Raw genomic sequence first — 26,765 nt, forward strand, 5'->3', positions numbered from 1 at the left:
ACCTTACCTTTAAGTTCCGTATCTTAAAACAAGATATAAGTAGAAATATATAATACTAATAAAATTTAGCACTATTTAATATATAGATCATTAAAACCTTATAACACACAAAATTAGGATAAAATGAAAAAAAAAAATATTAATTTAATCGAATTCAAATTTACATTAATGAGGAATATATAATATTTTTTTAATTATTTTTATATTTCACATGGATTCTATATATTTGATTGAGTGGATTTTCTTTTTTTTTTTTTATGATTACAAAACAAAACGAAAAATAAAATAAATATAATGACATCTAACATTTTTTCTATCTTTAGTTACAGATCTGCAAGAAATTCTCTTTTATTCTCAGCCTCTTTTTTAAGTATTTTCTATATAAAGTATCTTATACTTCTATAAATTAGAATCCTATAGAAAAGGAAGAAAAAAGCAAGCAATCAATCAAATAGCCCTGAATAAAAAAAATTAACGGGAGGAAGTAACTACAAAATGGCAAGAGGGCGCTGCGTTGATGCAACTCATTGTGTCCTCATTGCCATTCTTGTTGTTGCAACTACCGTTAGCTCCGACGATACAACACCAATACCAGCCGATGATTCTAAAGTAAGTAATTGGTTCCAAACTAATGTTAAGCCTTGGAAAAGTCGTAAAGGCACCTTAGATCCTGCTCTTGAAGCTGCTGAGGCCAAATCCAAAATAATTACGGTATCAAAAGATGGAAAAGGAAAGTTCAAGACCGTTACTGATGCGATTAAAAGTATTCCATCACAAAACAAAGAACGTGTAATTATAAAAATTGGTCCTGGAGTCCACAACGAGAAGATTGAAATTGAAAAAACTAAGCCTTTTATTACATTTCTGGGAGATCCTAAAGCCATGCCCACCTTGGCATTTGGTGGCACCGCTCGTAAATATGGAACTCATTATAGTGGTACTGTAACTATAGATTCTGATTATTTCATGGGGGTTAATATTATTTTTCAGGTATTTACCGTTAATATCATTTTTAAGGTATTTACATATAAGCACACATACACACATATGTCTTAATTATCATTTTATTTTGCTTAATGATTTGTGGTCTTATGATTCATTTATTCACCTCTTCCTTTGGTATAGAATACTGCACCAGAACCCGAATCGAACAAGCCTGGAGGTCAGGCAGTTGCATTAAGAATTAATGGTGACAAGGCAGCTTTCTATAACTGCAAATTTCTTGGATTTCAAGACACATTATGTGATGATAGAGGACACCATTTTTATAGAAATTGTTACATTGAAGGCACTGTTGATTTTATTTTCGGAAGAGGAAGATCACTTTATTTGGTAAGAATATGTATATATATATATCAACATTTGTTTTTTTTTTCTGAAAAGTGATATATTAGATAAAATATAACTATTATACCTTATTTTAAATGCAGGAATCACAACTAAATGTAGTAGATAACAAGGATTTGACATTCATCACAGCACAAGGAAAGGAGCAAAAATCAGAAAATTTTGGTTACTCATTTGTACAATGCAAAATAACTGGAAGTGGATCGGGATCATTTCTGGGACGAGCATGGAGGAAGATGCCTGAGGTGACCTTCTCTTATACTGAAATGGGTGCTGTTGTTAATCCTCTTGGATGGTCAGATAATAGGCAACCTGACAGGGACAGGTAAATTAAATTATCTTTTACATCAAGCTCTGAGAGAGATAAAAATGGTAATAAACTAATTAAGATGAATTTTTCGAAATGCAGTACGGTTTTCTTTGCGGAATATAAGAATTCAGGACCTGGATCAAATCCTAAAGGACGTGTTAAATTCACCAAGCAGCTAAAGTGTAATACCCGGCTTACTCAGGCATCGAAATTCCTGTAGTCCGGTGGTATTTCGGCTGTTGGAGTTGCCAGTAAGGGTTTAAGCAAAGGTTTTCAAAAAGGATTTTGAGTTTTGAAGAGAAAACGGCGAAGGAGACAAAATGCAGTTTCGGCCGCCGAAGGTGATGTTCGGCCGCCGAAAGTGCTAGAGGTTCGGCTTCCGAAAGAAAAGTTTGGCCGCCGAACGTTGCATGGTTTCGCCTGCATGTTTGGCCGCCGAACGTGGTTGACCAGCTCCTCTATAAAAGCCACTTAGGGCGGTGGAAGAGGTAAGTTTTCTTCCTCTTCCCATCCAAGGTGAGCTTATGTCCTCCTTGGCATGATTTCCTAGTTTTTCCAAGTTTTTTCAAAGTTGTAGTAAGCTTTCAACTTGGTTTTGAAGGTTTTGAGCAAATAGGAGCTAGTTGAAGGTTTTGAAGCTTTTGGAAGTGTTTTCTCCACGTTTTGAAGTTGAGGTCACACCAACTCAAGAGGTAAGGGTTGATCTCTATGTTTTATGGTATTTTAAGCATGTTTTATGGAAAGTTTTAAGGGTTTTATGGGTTGGAAGTGTTAGATATGCATGGGTGTGCATGGGAGGGTTTCATGGACCCTTTGTGCACTATATGTTTATGTGTTGTTGTTGTTAGAGGTTAAGAGTGTTTTAGGCCTCTTTGGGTATGTTTAGAGGTTATATGCAAGTGAAGTGAGTTAGGATGGGTTTGAGGAGATGTGTTGGTGCATGAACTGGGTTCTGGAAGAACTCAGGTTCGGCCGCCGAAGTGAGTTTCGGCCGCCGAATGCCTTGTGGAGGTGGCTTTGGCTGCCGAAGGCTGCTTCCGGAAGGTGGACTTTCGGATCTGTCATGCACATTCGGCCGCCGAAGGTGCCGCCGAAGGTTGAGTTTCGTCTCTGGACGAGACTTTCGGATGCCGAAGGTGCACCCGAAGGAGAGATAATAGGACTTTCGGCCGCCGAAAGTAGAGGTTCGGCCGCCGAAAGTAGGCGAGTTTCGTCTCTGGAAGAGACTTTCGGCCGCCGAAAGTGTCGCCGAAGGTGCTCTGTTTTGCCTTCCTTTGCATGATTTTTCATGCATGTTTATGAGGCTATAGAGGGGTTTTGGGAAGGTGTATTAGAGTTATGCTAGAGATGTTTAGCACCTCATGAGAGTCCTTTGATGTAGGATTTGATCAGAGAAGAGGTGCTTAGCTCCAGTACAGAGTTGGCCCAAGGTAGTAAAGTAGAGGCTACAGGTGAGTGGGACGAACTATGCATATTTAAATTAAAGAATGTTTCAGCATGATCCATGCATCATAATTGCCATGTTAATGCTAGGATGGTTAATACTAAAAGATAATAATGTGACGAACATGAGACATGCATCATGAATGCCATGAGATAATAGGTTGTTGCACTAGAACCATGAAGATGCTGCATTGCATAACTGGATAAGTATGCGGATGAATGTTGAATAACCCTTTAGCCCTCATTGTGACATGAAAAGGCGAGAAAAGAGTAATGGAAGAGTCAAGCATAAAGAGTATGAGCAGGGAGGCCTAACCGCCCCTATTATTGAGTCAGTATAGTCAGGAGGCCTAATCGCCCTGACAAATGTTTTCAGGAAGTTAGTCAGGAGGCCTAATCGCCCTGACAAATGTTTTCAGGAAGTTAGTCAGGAGGCCTAATCGCCCTGACAAATGTTTTCAGGAAGTTAGTCAGGAGGCCTAATCGCCCTGACAAATGTTTTCAGGAAGTTAGTCAGGAGGCCTAATCGCCCTGACAAATGTTTTCAGGAAGTTAGTCAGGAGGCCTAATCGCCCTGACAAATGTTTTCAGGAAGTTAGTCAGGAGGCCTAATCGCCCTGACAAAATGTGTTCATAAGCTAGTCAGGAGGCCTAATCGCCCTGACGAAACGTTTTCAGAAATCAGTCAGGAGGCCTAATCGCCCTGACAACTCTGTTTTCAGAAAGTTAAGTACAAAAGAAATTTTACAAGTGAGTCAGTTAGGAAGAGGGCTATAGGTGACAACTTCTTCCTTTATGTGTATTGTTGTGATGTGATGCATAGCATGAGAGCATATGTTTTTATGAACTGTTTCCATGGTTTCCGCTCACTGGGCTTTAGAAGCTCATCCCTCTCCCTTATCCCAGTATTGCAGGGCCAGAGTATGATCAGAGTAAGCTAAGAGAAGAAGGCTAAAGAGCAGAATAATGAGAAGTTATGTCATAGTATCGTATGGATTGAGGTGTAAACATGTATATGTTTAGAGAAGTGTTATGTTATGTCAAGTTGTATATGTTTAGCAAGATGATGTAAAGTTCAAGTGATGATATGCTATGTTATGTATGCATGTATAGTATAGATGTGGACATGATGATGTATGGACATGAGCTATATGAATGTATAGAAAAAGAATGTTGTAAAGAGACAAAGTAAAGTTAAGAAAGTTAAAGAGAGATGGTTAGCATGTGCTTTGCCTAATGTATAGAGGTATGGTTTGTCTATGGTGGGCTAATCCTATAAGGGGTACATGATCAATGAGTTTTAAGAAAGGATATGTTTTCATGATGTATGAAATGTTTTCAAGAAATTCTTACAGAGGATTTTATGGCCAAGCTTAATAAATAAGAGCATGCATGCGTTGAGCTTGGAAAAAAAAAAAAAAAAGCAGAGTTTTTAATCACAGTCCCTCGGGGTAAGCCTGGGGCATTTAAAGGCATAACGTTTTATGAAAAGATTGATCATGTATAGGATTAGACCAGAAGTATAGAAGGAATGTCAGGCTTACTACGGGTCCCGGCGACCTTAAGCCGATCTGGATCCTAGTGCCGAACAGTTTGGAGCCGTTACAGAAGGGTACCGGTTTCCGGGCTGTTACAGTTGGTATCAGAGCAGAGGGCCTCATAAGTACGGTGTGTTGAGCAAGGTCTCTCACATCGGAAAGAGGTTGGTTTAGTAAGGCAAGCACAATAAGAAAGATGAAGAGAAAGATCATGTCCACTAGGATAGGATAAGGAGTCCTGTCCTGCTTGTTGATGTGTAATGCCATGTTTGATGCATGTGCAGTTTAGATGTATTATGAATGTTAACTGATCCCTGATTCCTCAATATGCTATGTTATGATATGAGATGAGTTGAGAGACCAGAAATGGCTTTTGGCACAGTTGGTCATGGCATGTATGCTAGGTTGAGGATTATTGGTGACAGATGCATTCATAATACATATGTTTATAGAAGAGATTACGTGATGCTATGTTTGATTGCATGTGGGCCTACGTGTTTCAGAAAGAGCTGAGATGCAAGGTGATGGTCAATCGGTGGAGTCAGATCCATCTGAATGGGACGGTATGGATACCTCTTTCCCAGAATTGCCAGAGGCAAGAGCAAGTAGAGAGGAGATAGCAAGAGACCTAGAAAGGTCTTATGAGGTTAACAGGGAAGAAATGGTACAGAGGAGGGATGTAGGTCTGCAAGTAAGTATAGATGAAGAAAGTATGAGAAAGTCAGAAGATGATGTTCGGACCAAGGAGTCCAAAAACTCAAGCACAGGAGAAGTTGATCCCTCCACTCTGAGCACAGCAGCTACAAGAGGTAAAAAGAAGACTAGAGGTTTGAGAAGGTCAAAGAGGAGTAGGTTCTGGCAGAGGCTGAAGGCTAGTCTGGATGCCTCAGGTTCAGGCCCTCTACGATGTAAACGATGTGGAAGATCACACGGAGGGGTGTGTCTAGCGGGGACAACTGCTTGCTACCGGTGCGGACAGGATGGGCACTTTGCACGTGAGTGTCCTCCTACGTTTAACAGGGCACGGGCACCACGACTAGTTTCAGGAAGAGTAGCGCAGCCAACAGTTCCAGCGATGGATCAAGCTAGTGGTCAAGATGGAGAGAGAGGTGTACCCCCGTCTTTGGTAGGATTTCCTGGAGAGGATCCATCAGCACCGATTCGGATCTTCACCTGGGCTCAACAGCAGCAGCCTGACACATCAAACATAGCGGAGTTAGGTATGTTCACTTTTGGATACACTGATGTGTGTAGTTGTGAACCTTGATGTGTTGGTATAAGTTCTAAGAGTTTTTGAGAGGTAAGAGTTATCAGAGAAGTGGATGAGTAGTGCTGTAAGGCAGCTAGTAGACGATGGTTTATCTGACCTAGTACCTCACCCTGGAGCGTTCCAGTGATGTGCGGGAAAAGCAGGATAAATCAGAGATTCAGGTTCAGGTAGTAAAAGGTTAAAGAGATTAGTACAGAGGAAGAGGAGAGCAAAGAAGAATAAGAGTAAAAGTAGAAGAAGGAAGGTAGAAGAGAAAAGTAATAGAGAACTAAGAAGGAAGAAGAATAGAAAGATCAGAGTAGCGCAGCGGAAGGTTATGAAAGTCAAGAACAAGGTTGAAGTTTTACGTTTTGCATGTTGCTTTGATTATATGTTACGTGTTGTTTTAACATTCGAGGACGAATGTTTTTTTTAAGGGGGGTAGAATGTAATACCCGGCTTACTCAGGCATCGAAATTCCTGTAGTCCGGTGGTATTTCGGCTGTTGGAGTTGCCAGTAAGGGTTTAAGCAAAGGTTTTCAAAAAGGATTTTGAGTTTTGAAGAGAAAACGGCGAAGGAGACAAAATGCAGTTTCGGCCGCCGAAGGTGATGTTCGGCCGCCGAAAGTGCTAGAGGTTCGGCTTCCGAAAGAAAAGTTTGGCCGCCGAACGTTGCATGGTTTCGCCTGCATGTTTGGCCGCCGAACGTGGTTGACCAGCTCCTCTATAAAAGCCACTTAGGGCGGTGGAAGAGGTAAGTTTTCTTCCTCTTCCCATCCAAGGTGAGCTTATGTCCTCCTTGGCATGATTTCCTAGTTTTTCCAAGTTTTTTCAAAGTTGTAGTAAGCTTTCAACTTGGTTTTGAAGGTTTTGAGCAAATAGGAGCTAGTTGAAGGTTTTGAAGCTTTTGGAAGTGTTTTCTCCACGTTTTGAAGTTGAGGTCACACCAACTCAAGAGGTAAGGGTTGATCTCTATGTTTTATGGTATTTTAAGCATGTTTTATGGAAAGTTTTAAGGGTTTTATGGGTTGGAAGTGTTAGATATGCATGGGTGTGCATGGGAGGGTTTCATGGACCCTTTGTGCACTATATGTTTATGTGTTGTTGTTGTTAGAGGTTAAGAGTGTTTTAGGCCTCTTTGGGTATGTTTAGAGGTTATATGCAAGTGAAGTGAGTTAGGATGGGTTTGAGGAGATGTGTTGGTGCATGAACTGGGTTCTGGAAGAACTCAGGTTCGGCCGCCGAAGTGAGTTTCGGCCGCCGAATGCCTTGTGGAGGTGGCTTTGGCTGCCGAAGGCTGCTTCCGGAAGGTGGACTTTCGGATCTGTCATGCACATTCGGCCGCCGAAGGTGCCGCCGAAGGTTGAGTTTCGTCTCTGGACGAGACTTTCGGATGCCGAAGGTGCACCCGAAGGAGAGATAATAGGACTTTCGGCCGCCGAAAGTAGAGGTTCGGCCGCCGAAAGTAGGCGAGTTTCGTCTCTGGAAGAGACTTTCGGCCGCCGAAAGTGTCGCCGAAGGTGCTCTGTTTTGCCTTCCTTTGCATGATTTTTCATGCATGTTTATGAGGCTATAGAGGGGTTTTGGGAAGGTGTATTAGAGTTATGCTAGAGATGTTTAGCACCTCATGAGAGTCCTTTGATGTAGGATTTGATCAGAGAAGAGGTGCTTAGCTCCAGTACAGAGTTGGCCCAAGGTAGTAAAGCAGAGGCTACAGGTGAGTGGGACGAACTATGCATATTTAAATTAAAGAATGTTTCAGCATGATCCATGCATCATAATTGCCATGTTAATGCTAGGATGGTTAATACTAAAAGATAATAATGTGACGAACATGAGACATGCATCATGAATGCCATGAGATAATAGGTTGTTGCACTAGAACCATGAAGATGCTGCATTGCATAACTGGATAAGTATGCGGATGAATGTTGAATAACCCTTTAGCCCTCATTGTGACATGAAAAGGCGAGAAAAGAGTAATGGAAGAGTCAAGCATAAAGAGTATGAGCAGGGAGGCCTAACCGCCCCTATTATTGAGTCAGTATAGTCAGGAGGCCTAATCGCCCTGACAAATGTTTTCAGGAAGTTAGTCAGGAGGCCTAATCGCCCTGACAAATGTTTTCAGGAAGTTAGTCAGGAGGCCTAATCGCCCTGACAAATGTTTTCAGGAAGTTAGTCAGGAGGCCTAATCGCCCTGACAAATGTTTTCAGGAAGTTAGTCAGGAGGCCTAATCGCCCTGACAAATGTTTTCAGGAAGTTAGTCAGGAGGCCTAATCGCCCTGACAAATGTTTTCAGGAAGTTAGTCAGGAGGCCTAATCGCCCTGACAAAATGTGTTCATAAGCTAGTCAGGAGGCCTAATCGCCCTGACGAAACGTTTTCAGAAATCAGTCAGGAGGCCTAATCGCCCTGACAACTCTGTTTTCAGAAAGTTAAGTACAAAAGAAATTTTACAAGTGAGTCAGTTAGGAAGAGGGCTATAGGTGACAACTTCTTCCTTTATGTGTATTGTTGTGATGTGATGCATAGCATGAGAGCATATGTTTTTATGAACTGTTTCCATGGTTTCCGCTCACTGGGCTTTAGAAGCTCATCCCTCTCCCTTATCCCAGTATTGCAGGGCCAGAGTATGATCAGAGTAAGCTAAGAGAAGAAGGCTAAAGAGCAGAATAATGAGAAGTTATGTCATAGTATCGTATGGATTGAGGTGTAAACATGTATATGTTTAGAGAAGTGTTATGTTATGTCAAGTTGTATATGTTTAGCAAGATGATGTAAAGTTCAAGTGATGATATGCTATGTTATGTATGCATGTATAGTATAGATGTGGACATGATGATGTATGGACATGAGCTATATGAATGTATAGAAAAAGAATGTTGTAAAGAGACAAAGTAAAGTTAAGAAAGTTAAAGAGAGATGGTTAGCATGTGCTTTGCCTAATGTATAGAGGTATGGTTTGTCTATGGTGGGCTAATCCTATAAGGGGTACATGATCAATGAGTTTTAAGAAAGGATATGTTTTCATGATGTATGAAATGTTTTCAAGAAATTCTTACAGAGGATTTTATGGCCAAGCTTAATAAATAAGAGCATGCATGCGTTGAGCTTGGAAAAAAAAAAAAAAAAGCAGAGTTTTTAATCACAGTCCCTCGGGGTAAGCCTGGGGCATTTAAAGGCATAACGTTTTATGAAAAGATTGATCATGTATAGGATTAGACCAGAAGTATAGAAGGAATGTCAGGCTTACTACGGGTCCCGGCGACCTTAAGCCGATCTGGATCCTAGTGCCGAACAGTTTGGAGCCGTTACAGAAGGGTACCGGTTTCCGGGCTGTTACATAAAGGATGCACAAGCCAAAAACTTTCTCTCTCTTGGCTATATTCAGGGTTCTAAATGGTTGCTTCCACCTCCAAAGTAATATTTTTTAGAGGATGTTTGGTTTACCTTTTTTTTCATAACTGATAGCTGATTAGTCTTCAAACCACTATTTTGTGTGTTTGGTAAACTAGTTGAAAAGGCGGCCGATAGCTGATAGATACCTATCAGCTGCCTTTTCAATCAGCTCTCACGTTAGAATTTTTTTCTTGTCAGTTATGACTTTATTTTTTGTTTGGACCATATTATCCCTTTTATTTTTTGTTAACTACAAAATTTATATAATAAAATAAATTTTAATTTATATTAATAAAATATTTATACTTATAAAATAAATATAAATATTATGAAAATAATTATATTAATTATATGAGAAAATTACTTTTTTCGTCTCTGAGGTATATAATAATTAACAAATTCATCCCTCTATTTTTAACACCCAATACTTCAGTCCCTGAAGTTTGATTCCATCAAAATCAAAAAATGACCGAATTACTCTTTTTAGCACCCATCACTTTATTCCTTAAAATTTATTTCCTTAAAATTTATTTCCTTCAAATTTATAGGTCCCTCCCTCAGATAATCAAATTAACAAAACCTCATTTACAAATCAAAGCAACAATTGAACCTCATTTACAAATCAAAGCAACAATTGAAAATCTCAAACTCAATCTCTACAAATAAATAAAAACTTCAATAAATTCATGATTCAAACTCAATAAATATAATAGAAATCATGGAAAAAAATATTTTTTCGTACCTGAGATATAATGTAACGACCCAAAAACCGGACCGCTACCGGCGCTAGGATCCAGGTCGACTTAAGGCCGCCGGGACCCATAGCAAGCCTGACATACAACCTGTAAACCTGTTTAATCCCATACACGATCAAGAACATACATAAAAATTTGAACTTTCCTTTTCTTTTTCCAAGCTCAACCTGTGCATGCACATAAACATATACATAACATAAACATAAACCCCACACTGGAGCTCTCAACAAATGCTCCAATGGGGCATCTCATCATACACAAGCTTGGTGGGACAAAACATTTTTCACATAGATCATGCTTACAAGAGGGATTATCATGCAAACTCGGTCAAGCACAACTTCTAAACTTCAATCTCATAATCAATATTTACATATCATAACTATTCATAACTTTACATCATTATACAATTTGTCATGTCCACATTCTATCTATTACAACTCAAGACTTCATTCACCTTGACTTCTCTGTCTAGCCTGAACCTGCAACCATGGGGGATTAGGGAAAAGGGGTGATCTACTAGAGCCCAGTGAGCAGAATAATAAAACATTTACATCATATGCTATAATGAAATGCAACACATCACAGACAAATCACATCACGGATGGTATTGTCACCAAGAGTCTTCTACATTCCAAAGTGCCGGGACGTAGAATGGGTCAACCGGTCTTTCTCTTAACATAACATAACATAACATAACATTCCAATGTGCCAAGAACGTAGAATGGGTACAACTTGGACTTCCGTACCATACCGTATCATATCACATCTCATCATATCGAAGACTAAGGATCATCCAATAACCATCCACATCATCATCAAATTATGCAATGCAACATATTCGTGAATTCTAATGCAACAACCTAGAATATCACATAGCATTCGTGATGCATGAACATGCTCAAATCTATATTGATTTGCTTTAAAACATAAGTGTTTATTCTACTCACATCAACTAGCTCTGACAATGACTGAAGCAGCTGACTCACTGCTGGGGTCCTCGGTTCCTCGGGTCCGAACCTACACAGGTGGACTCAAATGAGGGACCAAATAACTAGAACATAACTCTAAAATCATCCCCCAAAAACCCTCTAAAACACCTCAAACATCCATGCAAAAACATGCAAAGGAAGGCTGAACAGAGCACTTTCGGCGGCAGGTTCGGCGGTCGAAAGTCACTCCAGAGCCGAAAGTCAGGCAGGTTCGGCGGCACCTTTGGCGGCCGAAACTCCCAGACAGAGACAAAACTCATGCATGTTCAGCGGCACTTTCAGCAGCCGAAACTGCCCTCCAGAGACGAAAGTCCTCTTTCGGGGGCAGGCTTCGGCAGCCGAAAGGCTGGCCTCCCAGGCAGGTTCGGCAGCCAAAAGTCCTTCGGCTGCCGAACCTGGTTTCTGCCAAAGGGCAGAAACTTGGTTCCTCATGCACATTTGCCTCCCAAAACCATCCAAACATGCATTTTTCCTAATCTACAACATACATACTCAAGCATACAAGTTCCTAGGGGCTTCAAACTATCTTAAACCCCATCTACAACACATCAAACATCCACATTGTCCAAAAATATAACATGAATCTATAAACCTAACCATAAGCTAAACATGCATTCTACCCCATAGATCTACTTAAAACTTACTTAAAACATGCCATAAGCTCAAGATCGGCCCTTACCTCTTGAAGATCGAGAGGAGAACGACCCTAGCTCGGAAAATGGGAGAGAGAGAGTTCCTTGAACCTCCAAGCTCCCAAAACTTGCTCAAATGTTCAAAACCTTCAAAACAAGGGTAAAACTAATGAAAATCGAGAAAGATTTGAAGGAAGGAACTCAAAACCGGCGAGGGATGGCAGAGAGCTCACCTTGGCCGAAAATGGAGAGAAAAGTTCGCCCGTTTTCGGCTAAGGGACCCCTTTATAGGTGGCTGGCCAGGCCACGTTCAGGAGCCGAAAGTGCCTCCGCATGCATGCCATGTTCGGCGGCCGAACATAAGGTTCGGCGGCCGAACCTGGTTTCCCTCACTTATGCTTTCGGGGCCTAAGGCACACCCGAAACGCATGCATGTTCGGCGGCCGAACCTGAGTTTTCCTCCAAGGTTGTTTTCATGCAAAAACTCATTTTCTTTCATGCTTAAAACATAAAACACATTAAAACATTTTATGAAAACATAGTTTTACCCTTCTAGAGGTCTCCGACACCCGAGATTCCACCGGACGGTAGGAATTCCGATACCGGAGTCTAGCCGGGTATTACATATAACATAATTAACAGATTTATCCCTCTATTTTTCTAGCCCAATGCTTTAGTTCCTGATATTTAATTTCGTTAAAATCTAAGAAAATCTCAAACTCAATCTCCACAAACAAATAAAAATTTCAATAAATTCAATATTGAAACTCAATAAATATAATAAAAATAAAAATATATAAAATTTAAGTTACAAAAAATAAAAAATTAAAATTCAATAGAAATTGCTTTTGTGATGTCGCTCGTTGTAGATCACTACTCGTCGTCCGCTACTCTAGTTGCCCGTTGCTCGAGTCACTAACTGTTTCTGTTTCTTGCCACTTGATGGGCATTCTGTTTGCGCCACTCACTCCTTGCATTTTTGGCTACTTGCACTGCTCGCTAATCCTATATCTAACAACTCGCGTCGCTCATTGCTCGTGTCTTCATCCATCGCATCGCTCATTGGTCCCGTCTCCAACAACTCACATCGCTCACTGCTTGCATCTCTAGCTACTCACGTCACTCACTGCTCTCATCTCCATCCACTCACATCACTCGCTACTCACTACTTACGTCTTCGACTAGTCACGTCACTTGTTGCTCACGGTGTCGGTCGCCTGCGCTGTCGGTCGCTTATGTCACTGCCGATCCCTCCTTCTGCTTTTCAATTACTACAAAATATGTTTTTAACATAAAAATTTTGTAGTTTTGGGTATGTGTTAGACATGAGTAATGAAGGGGGTATGGAAAGTAGATGAAAGAAATATGAGAATCTAAAGGTGATAGAGCATAATTTAGATCATTTTATCATGATGATATTGATGTTAATTTACACTTTCTCCGCCTAATTTTGTGATTTTGATATGATTCTACAGAAAATGGTGTAAAGAGACAATTTGATGAAAATGCCCCTAAAACTGCGTAAAATGGAGAAAAGGAGAGCAAGCATGCCAAGTGCAACTTGAAAGGAGCCAAATAAGGAAAGTGATTTGAAATTCAAATTTCAAATCCTTAAGAGAATTCAAAATTCAAAATCAAGATTCAGCTCATTAAGGAAAGTGGCAAATAAGGAAAGTGCATTCAGCAAAGCAGTTTGAAATTCAAATCTTCAAGAATCCTTTCCCTAATTGAAGAAGCCAAATCTTATGAAGATGCACATTCAAATTTGAAATTCAAATTCAACTTGTCAGGGAAGCCAAAGAAGACACACATGCCACCTCAAGTCTTGCACATTCAAAATTCAAAATTCAAAAGGAGGCTTCACCTCATCAATGCAAGGCATGGGTGGCATGGGCAGCACTTGGGCAGCCAAGAGCTCAACTTGGGCAGCAAAGAAGACCTAGGGCAACACAAGAACTCTATAAAAGGATCACTTGAAGGACCAGCAGCCTCTTCCCCACCTTCTCCATTCGGCCGCCCAAGCTCCAAGGCTCTCCATCTTCGGTTCTTCTTTCTTTCTCTTCTTCTTTTCTTCTTTTTTTGGTTTTGGTTCAGCCATGAGTGGCTGAAACCTTTTATTCTAGTTGAGGATTAGGTGAAACTTTGGTTGTTTTATGGATTGTGAGATCTGAACATACATTGTTATCTTTGGTTTATTTAATATTTATGCAATTTCATGCTTGATTCCATTATTGCTTTGTTATTATGATCAATGTGGCCAATTGATTCTTGATTGCAAGGTAATATATTGTTAGTTTGAATAATTTTGAGTCCATAATTGCTTGGATTGTTCAAACATAAGAATAGTTGGTGTAAAAACTAAGGAAGTTGCATAATCTAGCAATATCACAATGCGTTTGGGTAGCTAGAATTAGGTCTCTCTATTTCTTAATGCAATTGACAGTTGTTTTGATGCCTAAGGCCCAAGGACGTTCCTTGGCAACTTATTGATTAGTAATTAATTAGAGGACGTTTCCTAATTGGTTTACGCTTAAGGAGAGATATAGTGGTGAGAAGCGTCTTCCATCTCCATAACTAATTTATTGAATCAAACAAAGGAACGTAAGTTTCAATGATCAATCCCAATAACTGAAGTGGATCCAATTCTTCAACTAGAGCTTTTCTTATTATTGATTTCTCTTTGTTTTTATTATTTGCTTACTTTATTGCTTTCTTTATTAGTTTAACTGAATCAATCTCAAAATCCCCCTTTTACTTTTAAACCACAACTGAAGTGGATCCAATTAATCTCTTTCCTTTGACTAGATGTAAATCATTGACTCACCAATGGAAAAACTTTAGATTGTGACGAATTTAAATCTCAAGGACAAAAGTGTTAGGTTCTAAAAATAAAAAGACAAATTATTAATTTGCTATGTAATATTAATGATAATCATATTTTTAAATAATATTTATTATATAATAAATTATGAATTTGATATATAATTCATAAAAAAATAAATAATATGATATATATGCTTATCCGTGATTTTACATATTAACATCCACAGCTATGCATATTTTAGTAATCACTTAAGAATATTTCAGTTGCAATTAAGAATCAGCTAACAACACCATCTATCAGTTATCAACTATCAGCTAACAACATCTATAGATATCAACTATTAGCTATAACCAACAATTAAACCAAACATACCCTTTACTATCACTTATTCTTAGAGGATAATATTTTTTTATACTAAAATATTTAATGGTTGGTTTTAATGGTTGATTTGAATCAAATTTGGATCCAAACCATCATTATCCATCATAAAATTATTTACTTGGATTTGAAACCAAACCTAATCAAATCCTAAATATTTTATTTATTGATTTACCATTCAAACCATTTAATATTTAAACATCCCGTAATTATTAAAATAATTTTTATCCAATGTTATATTAATTATTTTTTTTAAATGTAAATTGGGAATTGGGAGACTAGAATAGGAGACTTATTAGATTTACTCAAATGCACTTATTACAAGGTTAAGCCTGTGAGTGCAATATTATACTAATTATGAAATACAATAAAAGTCATTCGTCCATGTCTCAATGGTAAATTTATTAAAATAATGAAATACAACTAAAAAATATAAATTAGAAAGTATAGTAAAAATTAAATAAAAATAAAATAATTAAATTTAGATATTACATTCCAAATAATAATAAAAAAAACAAACGTCTAATTAGTTTTATAAATTATACACTTTTAAATTTGGCAAATTCATAAAAAATTAACTGTAAAATAAAATTATAAATTTAATTTTTTAGAAATTTTAAAAAACTAAACAAAAAATTAAAATAAGTTTTGTATGTTATTTTAACTTTTTTTTTAAATGTGACTAGTTACATAAATTAAAAAATAAAAATAAAAATAAAATAATTTTTGCAATTGTTTTAACTCTTCTTTTTCAACTATGCCTAATTTTAATTTTAACAAATTAATAAAATTAAAATAATTTCTATGTATTATTTTAACTTTTTTAAAAAATGCGACTAACTTTAATTTGTAAATTAAAAAAAATTGTGTATACTATTTTAACTTTTATTTAGAAATACGATTAATTTTAATTTTGCAAAAAAAAAAAAAATTGTTGCATTTGAAATAATTTCTGAAAGATAAAATAATGTGTCTGCAAAATATAGTGCAAGTGAAAAATATAACTATGTTTAACTTTTTAAAAATTAAAAAATAAAATAAAATTAAGAAAATAATTTAATTTGAGATATTACACTCTTAATAACAATAAAATTGGCCAGCCACATCATTCTGAGATATTACAAAGATAAAAATTAAGGCCAAGCACAATTCTAATCCATTATACAATACATGTCCACAACTATTCTATTACATTAAACTATACCAGCTACTATGCCAGCTTCCCGAGCTATTTTCGACCCTGCAAACCTGGGATTAGAGGAAAGAGATAAGCTACAAGAGCCTAGTGAGTAGAACATAAAAAAATAGTTTAATAAATATATGTTCATATGAAATGCGTCACAACACAAACAATTCACATCAAGATGGACTTGTCACCAATAACCCTCTACATAATCCAATGTGCCCGGCCCTCGACGGAGCTCCTCAGGACTTTCGCTTAAACATAACATAACATATCCATAAATGTCATGGGCGTAGAATGGGTCTCGACCTGGACTTTCTCTTACATATTGCCAGGGGCGTAGAATGGGCCTCGACCTGGACTTCCGTATCATATCATATCATATCGAGGAATAGTGGGTCATCCAACATCCATCCACAACAATTTGAAATTCAAATTTCAAATCTCTAAGTAGCCTTTTCCTTATTCAAGAAGCCAAGTCTTAAGTTGTCATAAATGAAGAGCCAAATAAGGAAAGTATTTTGAAATTCAAATCTTCAAGATTCATATTCAAATTTTGAATTTCAAAATCCAGCTTATTAAGGAAGTTAAATCCAAAAATCACATGCTTGCCACCTCATGCCTTGCACATTCAAAATTCAAATTGCAAAGGAAGGCTCCACCTTCCTTATTTGTGCATGGGCGGCAAGGATGGTGTGAAGGCAAGTCTTCGGCACCTTGGGCAGCATCTTGAAGACACTATGGCAGCAAGCAAAGACCAAAAGACCCACTCTTGCACAAGCCACACGCCAACTCCTCCACACATGTGCATGGGCGGCAAGGTAAAGTGCAAGCAAAGATGAAGGGCATTTTAGGCAGCCTCCTAAAGATGCATGGACAGCAAAGAAACCCTAGGACAGCATCTTAAGAACCATATAAATCCATCCTTAAGGGCTGCCGAAGGAAGGAGGACCATCCCCATCCATCTCTCCCATTCGGTCAAGGCTAGGAGCAAGCTTCTCCACCAATTCGGTTCCTCTTCTCTTGTTCTTTCCTTTTATTTTCTATTTTGTTTCAGCCATGAGTGGCTGAAACCTTTTATTCTAGTTGAAGATTGGTTGAAACTAAGGTTGTTTTATGGATTGTGAGATCTGAACATAAACTATTTGTCTTTGGTTTGTTCAATATTCATGCACTTTGGTGCTTGAATCTATTATTACTTTGTTGTTTTGATCAAATTGGCCACTTGATTCTTGATTGCAAGGTAATTGATTGTTAGTTTGGATAATTTTTAGTCCGTAATTTCTGGAATTATTCAAACATAAGAATACTTGGTGTAATAACTAAGGAATTGTGTGATCTAGCAACATCTCATGCGTTTGAGTAGCTAGGATTGGATCTCTCTATTTCTTCATGCAATTGACAATTATTTTGATGCCTAAGGCCTAATGTAACAGCCCGGAAACCGAACTGCTACCGGCACTAGGATCCAGATCGGCTTAAGGCCGCCTAGACCCGTAGTAAGCCTACTGTGAACTCTGTGTATCTGTGAAATCCCATACATGATCATACATTTTCTGTAAACATTTAAAACTTTTCTTTCTCCACGGCTTAAACTGTGCATATTCTATCTCTCTACTGTAAAAACTTGCCAGAGCTCTCATCTTAGCTCAAGGCAGCTCTAACTCATACTATGTTAAGCCGGGCTTTTCATACATAAACATACATCATGTACAAACTTAAAGGGATACAACTCTTATCAATCAAGCACCATCTATACACTGTACATTTCCTTATCTCTTACATTTACATGTCCATCCTATCTATTACATACATCTCTTTACGTTCTTCTTGTACTCTTCTTACATCTCTCTGTACTCTGAACTTGCACAACTGGGGATAGGGGAGAGGGGTGAGCTTCTATAGCCCAGTGAGCAGGAGCTATATAAAACAGTTTATAAAACAGATGTCTTTATGCCATGCAGCACCTCACAACCATATACATCAAGGAAGAAGTTGTCACCTATAGCCCTCCACATAACTGACTCACATATAGTACTTAACTAAGCACAGTGCCTGGGGCGATTAGGCCTCATCCAGGACTTAATGAAAAGGTTTTGTCAGGGCGATTAGGCCTTCTCTGACTGTTTTCTGAAAACGTTTTGCCAGGGCGATGAGGCCTCCTGGCTATCTAACTTTACTAACAGGGGCGGTTAGGCCTCCCTGCTCACACTTATCATGCTTGACTCTTTACTTAATTCATATCATGTCATAGCATACCAAACTGAGGGCTAAAGGATCATCCAACATTCATCCGCATACTCATCAAATTATGCAATGCAACACCTTCGTGAATACTAATGCAATAACCTAATATCTCATGCTCATCCATTATTATCTTTTATTTTAACCATCCTAACATTATGGCAATTATGATGCATGAATCATGCTAAAACATTCTTGAATTTAAAATATGCATAGTTAGTCCCACTCACTTCTGGCTGACTGTAGACTGACGTTGCAGGTTCCGGAGCAGTGCTCACTGCTGATCTCCCTGGTTTCTCTGGTCCGTTCCTACACAAGTGGACTCAGATGAGGAACCAAACTCACGCCATAACAGTTCTACAAACTCCCCCAAAAGCCCTCTAAAAGACCCTCTAACTATCACATAACACATGCAAAAGCCAACTGGACAGGGCACTTTCGGCGGCAGGTTCGGCGGCCGAAACTCCCGTCCAGAAACGAAACTCACCTACTTTCGGCGGCCGAACCTCTACTTTCGGCGGCCGAAAGTCCTATACCTACACCTTCGGGTGCACCTTCGGCGCCCGAACGTCTCCTCCAGAGACGAAACTCAACCTTCGGCGGCACTTTCGGCGGCCGAATGTGCATGACAGATCCGAAAGTCCAGCTTTCGGAAGCAGCCTTCGGCAGCCGAAGCCACCTCCTCAAGGCTTTCGGCGGCCGAACCTCCCTTCGGCGGCCGAACCTGGTTTCGCCCGAAGGGCAGAAACCTGCTCTGCTTCATGCACACCTCCTCCTATCCCTCTCCCAACATGCACACACAACTCCTCAACATGCATATACACTTGTACATGCTCAAAGGGGTCTAAAACTAGCCTATGACCCCAACAAACACAACATCTAACACATAAACATGCTTGAACATCAAAAACTCTAAAAATCTCCTAGAACCCTACTCATGCGTACTACCCCATAATCTTCCATAAAACCTTTAAAAAACATAGTAAAAGCTTCGGATCTATCCCTTACCTCTTGGAACACTTGAGGTTGGAAGCCTCTAACGTGGAGTTATGGCAAAATCCTCACTCAAAGCTCCAAACTTCAAACTTTGCTCCTTTTTGCTTAAAACTTCACAAATCCATAAAAACTCATCAAAACCTTGGAAGATTTGAAAAAACACAAAACTGAGCTAAGGAAGAGCATGATCTCACCTAGGTCTGGAGAAATGGGAAGCAAACTTACCCATTTGACCGACCTAGGGCCCTTTTAAAGATGGGTGGCCAGTCCATCTTCGGCGGCCAAACGTGAGATCCGAAAGCCATGCAAGTTCGGCGGCCGAAAGTGACCTTCGGCGGCCGAACCTTTGCATTTCTTCCTTAGTGCTTTTCTTTCAAAAAACTCACTTCTCTAACCCTTGAAAACCTTAAAACTTTGTGAAAACATACTTAAACATTCTTTAAAACATATGTATGACCCTTCTAGAGGGTTCCGACACCCGAGATTCCATTAGACTACAGGAATACCGATGCCGGACTCTAGCCGGGTATTACATTCTCCCCCCCTTAAGAACATTCGTCCCCGAATGTTCCTAAAACAAATAAACACATAGAAAAGGGAAAAAAACTAACGCTCACAAACATAGGTAACCTTCCTTCAGCAATACCCTAGCCCTTGCCTGAACCTCTACACTTCATAACTTGTTCATCTCTGTGTTCGTCTTACTTGTTTCTGAGCTCCTTGCTCCAGCAACACTGATGTACCTTCCCTCGGTGTTCTTCTCTCCATTCTTCATCACATTACCTTTAAACTCTGCAAGCTTTCGCTGCGCTAATCCTTGCCCTTCTCTCTTCATCTCTTCTATCCTGACTTCCACTCTTAACAGGTAGTATCCTTCGTTTCCCCCCCCATCCATACTAAACACTCACGAGTGGGGTACTAGGTCGGATAAAACCTTGACTCTCTTAGCTCTGTTGATACCACTGAAACTAGTTTCCTCTCCTGATCATCTTTCCCTGAGCAACCTATAAGCCTGTAAGGCTGAGATCACACCTCTAGGCAGCCTACACTGTCCCTTCTTAGGGACTACCTCTGATCCATCGGATCTCTATACACATCTGCCTGGTCTCTGCCAACTCGGCAGTACTACGAGTAGCTAGCCAATCCATCACTAGAAGGACGAACAGTTCAATCTAGAACCATAAGGTCAGATGGAAGGCATCTACTCCCCACTAACCGACTCTTATCACAGATGGATCACTCTGAGGTCTACTAACTTTAATGACATTCTAAGCCCAGAGGTCATCAGACCTACTCGCTCTATGGTTCTAGAACCAACAGGGAAAAACATCAAAACGTAAACAGATATACACGTCAAAACATCCAAGGAGGGAATTACCTGACACCCTGGTGTTAAACGTGTCTGCCTCTTGTTGTGTCATAGTAAAGATCCGAGCCGGAGCTGACGGACCTTCACCTCGAGAACCCACATGTGAAGGGGTTAACCCTCTTCCTCTACCCCTGCTCTGTGTCGTGACTGGAGCTACTGGTCGTGGTACACTTCCCCTAGTTGTCTGATGGGACTGTGCGGTGAAAAATGCCTGAGGGCACTCACGAGCTATGTGTCCTTCTTGCCACACCTAAAACATGCTGACGTCCCAAAGAGACAAACTCCTCCGTGCCTTCTACCACACTTCTCACATACTGGCACCTCTGAGCTTGCGCTCAAGCTACTGCCTGAACTCAATCCTGCTTTCATCTTATCCCAGAACTTACCCCTCTTTGATCTCCTCAGACCTCTTCCTCCCTTTTTACTCTTCGTATCTGCTGCATGTAAAGAGGAGAGATCAACATCACCTGTCTCCAAGTTCTTGGGATCGAAAGACTGTGCCACAGATGGCTTGTCTGTCCCTTGAAAACTGACACTTGCCTCCATCATCCTTGCTGCATCAACAATGGAGTGAAAACTCTCTTTATCCGCTGCCTGAATCAAAGAGAAATACCGAGGATGTAACCTCATGGCATATCTCCTCGCTTTCTTCTTCTCCGTGTCATATGCTTGTCCTACATACTGGAACAAGTCCAAAAACTTGTCCGTATACTCATCCACACTCATTTCTTCCGTCTGTCGGAGCTGTTCAAATTCCACCATCTTCCTTTCTCTGGCACTATCAGGAAAAGCCCACCCGGCAAATTCATTGGCAAACTCTTCCCATGTCATACTGTCTAACCTAGGGGCCACATAGTGCTTAAACCATTCTCTAGCTTTCTTACATTTTAATGTGAACCCTGCCATTTCGATGGCTCTGCCCTCATCAGCTCCCAACTCACTCGTTATCATCCTTACTGCACTGAGATACTCAAAGGGATCATCTCCTGTATTGAATTTCGGAGCGTCCAACTTCAAGTAGTCAGTCATCTTCACCTTATCTCCCTTGGATGAGCTGGGCTGCTGTTGTGTTTCAACAACAGGGGCTACTGGTTCTGGTGGTGGTGGAGGTACTGTTTCTCTTGGTTCAGGGTATGATGTACTTGGATGAGGTGGTGGGGGTGGATACATGTGATATGGTGGATAGAATGGAGGATAGGGCATATATGGCAGGTAGGGTGAATATGGGGCAAAACTGGAGTAATCCGACGTACCTCCCATCGGATACCCTGGGCCCTGTGCACCTCCCTGAGACTCCCCCATACCTTCTTCTGTCCCTCCTATACCCATACTCTCATCTCTACTCCGATCACCATCCATAACCTCTCGAACTTCTTCTGATCTGCCTCCTCTAGCTACTCCCCTTCTGCTCTCATCAGAAGACCTTCTAGGGTCTTGTGACGTTCCCTCCCTACTTAACCTGTGTCTCCTTGCCCTTGGCAATGCGGGAGGACGAGCCGTTGTACCCTCACTTCCTGGTGGTACTTCAGTCAATCTTGCAAAGCGACGCGTTCCTCTCATCTTAACTATCTGGAAACCAACACATAGCATACACATCAATGACTCATACTCCATGTGAAACACATGAACATCTAACATTCATCACATAAAAAGAATGCACATGCATGACTCATGGCACTCCACATCATAAGACAGATAGGACTCACATCCTATCCTTATGGACATGTCTTCCTATGGTGCTTGACTCACTATAACCTCTATGAACCCATCTCTAACCATCTAGGTCCGACCATGTGAACCTAACTGCTCTGATACCACTCTGTAACAGCCCGGAAACCGAACTGCTACCGGCACTAGGATCCAGATCGGCTTAAGGCCGCCTAGACCCGTAGTAAGCCTACTGTGAACTCTGTGTATTTGTGAAATCCCATACATGATCATACATTTTCTGTAAACATTTAAAACTTTTCTTTCTCCACGGCTTAACCTGTGCATATTCTATCTCTCTACTGTAAAAACTTGCCAGAGCTCTCATCTTAGCTCAAGGCAGCTCTAACTCATACTATGTTAAGCCGGGCTTTTCATACATAAACATACATCATGTACAAACTTAAAGGGATACAACTCTTATCAATCAAGCACCATCTATACACTGTACATTTCCTTATCTCTTACATTTACATGTCCATCCTATCTATTACATACATCTCTTTACGTTCTTCTTGTACTCTTCTTACATCTCTCTGTACTCTGAACCTGCACAACTGGGGATAGGGGAGAGGGGTGAGCTTCTATAGCCCAGTGAGCAGGAGCTATATAAAACAGTTTATAAAACAGATGTCTTTATGCCATGCAGCACCTCACAACCATATACATCAAGGAAGAAGTTGTCACCTATAGCCCTCCACATAACTGACTCACATATAGTACTTAACTAAGCACAGTGCCTGGGGCGATTAGGCCTCCTCCAGGACTTAATGAAAAGGTTTTGTCAGGGCGATTAGGCCTTCTCTGACTGTTTTCTGAAAATGTTTTGCCAGGGCGATGAGGCCTCCTGGCTATCTAACTTTACTAACAGGGGCGGTTAGGCCTCCCTGCTCACACTTATCATGCTTGACTCTTTACTTAATTCATATCATGTCATAGCATACCAAACTGAGGGCTAAAGGATCATCCAACATTCATCCGCATACTCATCAAATTATGCAATGCAACACCTTCGTGAATACTAATGCAACAACCTAATATCTCATGCTCATCCATTATTATCTTTTATTTTAACCATCCTAACATTATGGCAATTATGATGCATGAATCATGTTAAAACATTCTTGAATTTAAAATATGCATAGTTAGTCCCACTCACTTCTGGCTGACTGTAGACTGACGTTGCAGGTTCCGGAGCAGTGCTCACTGCTGATCTCCCTGGTTTCTCTGGTCCGTTCCTACACAAGTGGACTCAAATGAGGAACCAAACTCACGCCATAACAGTTCTACGAACTCCCCCAAAAGCCCTCTAAAAGACCCTCTAACTATCACATAACACATGCAAAAGCCAACTGGACAGGGCACTTTCGGCGGCAGGTTCGGCGGCCGAAACTCCCGTCCAGAAACGAAACTCACCTACTTTCGGCGGCCGAACCTCTACTTTCGGCGGCCGAAAGTCCTATACCTACACCTTCGGGTGCACCTTCGGCGCCCGAACGTCTCGTCCAGAGACGAAACTCAACCTTCGGCGGCACTTTCGGCGGCCGAATGTGCATGACAGATCCGAAAGTCCAGCTTTCGGAAGCAGCCTTCGGCAGCCGAAGCCACCTCCTCAAGGCTTTCGGCGGCCGAACCTCCCTTCGGCGGCCGAACCTGGTTTCGCCCGAAGGGCAGAAACCTGCTCTGCTTCATGCACACCTCCTCCTATCCCTCTCCCAACATGCACACACAACTCCTCAACATGCATATACACTTGTACATGCTCAAAGGGGTCTAAAACTAGCCTATGACCCCAACAAACACAACATCTAACACATAAACATGCTTGAACATCAAAAACTCTAAAAATCTCCTAGAACCCTACTCATGCGTACTACCCCATAATCTTCCATAAAACCTTTAAAAAACATAGTAAAAGCTTCGGATCTATCCCTTACCTCTTGGAACACTTGAGGTTGGAAGCCTCTAACGTGGAGTTATGGCAAAATCCTCACTCAAAGCTCCAAACTTCAAACTTTGCTCCTTTTTGCTTAAAACTTCACAAATCCATAAAAACTCATCAAAACCTTGGAAGATTTGAAAAAACACAAAACTGAGCTAAGGAAGAGCATGATCTCACCTAGGTCTGGAGAAATGGGAAGCAAACTTACCCATTTGACCGACCTAGGGCCCTTTTAAAGATGGGTGGCCAGTCCATCTTCGGCGGCCAAACGTGAGATCCGAAAGCCATGCAAGTTCGGCGGCCGAAAGTGACCTTCGGCGGCCGAACCTTTGCATTTCTTCCTTAGTGCTTTTCTTTCAAAAAACTCACTTCTCTAACCCTTGAAAACCTTAAAACTCTGTGAAAACATACTTAAACATTCTTTAAAACATATGTATGACCCTTCTAGAGGGTTCCGACACCCGAGATTCCATCAGACTACAGGAATACCGATGCCGGACTCTAGCCGGGTATTACACCTAAGGACATTCCTTGGAAATTTGTTAATTAGTAATTAATTAGAGAACGTTCCCTAATTGAATAAATCATAAGGAGAGACATGGTGGTGAGAAGCGTTTTCCGTCTCCATAACTAATCTATTAAGTCAATCAAGAGAACATAAGTTTCAATGATCAATCCAAACAACCAAAGTGGATCCAACTCTTCAACTAGACCTTTCTCATATTAGATTTCTCTTTTATTTTAAATACTTGCTCATTTAATTGCTTTCAGTAGTCTGCTAATCAAATCAATCTCACAAACCCCTTTTTTTACTTTTATTGCACTTTATTTTTATTCTGCTTTCAGTTGCTCACTTTCAGTTTCTCATTCAGTCAATTCTCTTGGTCTTGTTGAGAAAAATAGATAAGTTTTCCATTCTCTGTGGATACGATCCTTTGCCACTATCTGCAGTAGTAACATTATTGATAACCGAAAAGGTTATTTTTAACCGGCTTTGACAACCGCGAGTAAAAAATTGGCGCCGTTGCCGGGGAATTGATTTAACTTGTTTGTTTTTCTTTCATGACTAGATTTGAATGTAGGGACACTCTGCCTTACGATCCAGAAATTGAACGCACCATCAGGAGACTAGGAAAGCAAGCCACTGCGCCTAAACCACCATCTAAAACTGAACCTGCGCCTGAAAAGCCTTCCTGCATAAGACCTTCTTCTGAATCACTTCCCACGCACCACTCAACTCCTGAAATGGTCGAACATCATTCACAACCTGCTGCCCATAATGGACATGCTGTCCAAGACCAAATAATTCAAGAAAACCCAGCCATGAGAGCTCAAGTGCCAAGAGAAAGAACCATGAGAGAATTGGCAACACCTGTAGGTGATCAAGTACCACTTTGCATCTCCTATCCACCTCTGATAGTTCCCTTTGAACTAAAAACAGGTTTGATTCATCTTCTCCCTAAGTTTAGAGGATTAGAAAATGAAAGTTCGCACAAGCACTTGAAAGAGTTCAATATTGTCTGTTCATCTATGAGACCTCAAGGTATTTCTGAAGATCATGTTAAGTTAAGAGCTTTTCCTTTTTCACTTGATGATTATGCTAAGGATTGGCTATTTTATTTACCACCTGGATCTATCACTTCTTGGGATGACATGGTAATAACCTTCTTAAATAAATATTTCCCAACTCATAAGGCAATTAGTATTAGAAGAGAAATTTCAAGCATTAGACAGAAACCATCTGAAGATTTATATGATTATTGGAAAAGATTTAAAAGGTTGAGTACAGGTTGTCCTCAACATGAGATTTCAGATAAGGCACTCATAGAATTCTTCTATGAAGGACTGCTTTCTTCAGAAAGGAGATTCATTGATGTAGCCTGTGGAGGATCCATTGCAGACAAGACACCTAGGGAGATGAGAGAGTTGATCTCAACACTTGCAGCCTCATCTAGGCAATATGGAGAAGAAAAGCAACTGCAGAGAGGAGTCAATGGGGTAAGTTCACCTTCTATTTCTGAACTGACATCTTTTATGAAAGATTTTGCCATAGGACTAGTTCAACAGGTTCAAGCATCCCAGCCACTTAGGCCATGTGGGATTTGTGCATATGTAGGACATCCAACTGATCAATGTCCTACTATTCAAGAAGACAACCAGCAAGTCAATGGCATTGGAGGATATAACAACTAGCCTAGACATGATCCATATTCAAACACTTACAACCCAGGTTGGAGGGATCACCCCAATTTCAGCTATGGAAGGGCCAACAACAACCAGAACTATCAGAACTTTCAAAGGAATCAAGCCCAACCAGCACCTCCAAATTCCATCCAGCACCTTGAAAAGATGATGGAAACAATGGTAAATGCCATGCAGGGCATGCGACAGGACATAGGACAACTGACTGCATCCATGAGCAGATCTGAATCCCAAGGTAAGCTCCCTTCTCAAACTGAA

The 26,765-nt window shown here is 40.4% G+C and overlaps 1 protein-coding gene and 1 non-coding gene across 3 annotated transcripts; one reads left to right on the top strand and one right to left on the bottom strand.

The window, feature by feature from the left end:
- Positions 1-495: 495 nt before the first annotated feature.
- On the top strand, positions 496-9,311 carry LOC122721938 (pectinesterase PPME1-like). Of its 2 annotated transcripts, none has more exons than XM_043951258.1 (6): positions 496-990; positions 1,126-1,332; positions 1,431-1,672; positions 1,757-1,837; positions 7,588-7,604; positions 9,247-9,311. In XM_043951258.1, exons 1-6 carry the CDS (start codon positions 496-498, stop codon positions 9,309-9,311), a joined length of 1,107 nt encoding a protein of 368 aa, XP_043807193.1. The 2 variants fall into 2 exon arrangements, with proteins under 2 accessions (XP_043807193.1, XP_043807196.1); XM_043951261.1 differs by lacking the exon at positions 7,588-7,604 and adding an exon at positions 4,214-4,220 and having other exon boundaries at positions 1,757-1,831; positions 9,237-9,311.
- A 16,695-nt stretch (positions 9,312-26,006) lies between these two features.
- Positions 26,007-26,113, bottom strand: LOC122723157. Its single transcript, XR_006350096.1, has one exon. It is a non-coding gene; the product is annotated as a small nucleolar RNA R71 (small nucleolar RNA).
- Positions 26,114-26,765: the final 652 nt, after the last annotated feature.

This window comes from Manihot esculenta, chromosome 2, assembly GCF_001659605.2.
Source record: "Manihot esculenta cultivar AM560-2 chromosome 2, M.esculenta_v8, whole genome shotgun sequence".
NCBI lineage: Eukaryota > Viridiplantae > Streptophyta > Magnoliopsida > Malpighiales > Euphorbiaceae > Manihot > Manihot esculenta.

Excerpts from the sequence above, each read along its gene's own strand:
- LOC122721938 (XM_043951258.1), top strand. The coding sequence starts at position 496 with ATGGCAAGAGGGCGCTGCGTTGATGCAACTCATTGTGTCCTCATTGCC. Across the intron at positions 991-1,125 it reads GGGTTAATATTATTTTTCAG|AATACTGCACCAGAACCCGA; the intron begins GTATTTACCGTT and ends CCTTTGGTATAG. Across the intron at positions 1,673-1,756 it reads AGGCAACCTGACAGGGACAG|TACGGTTTTCTTTGCGGAAT; the intron begins GTAAATTAAATT and ends TTCGAAATGCAG.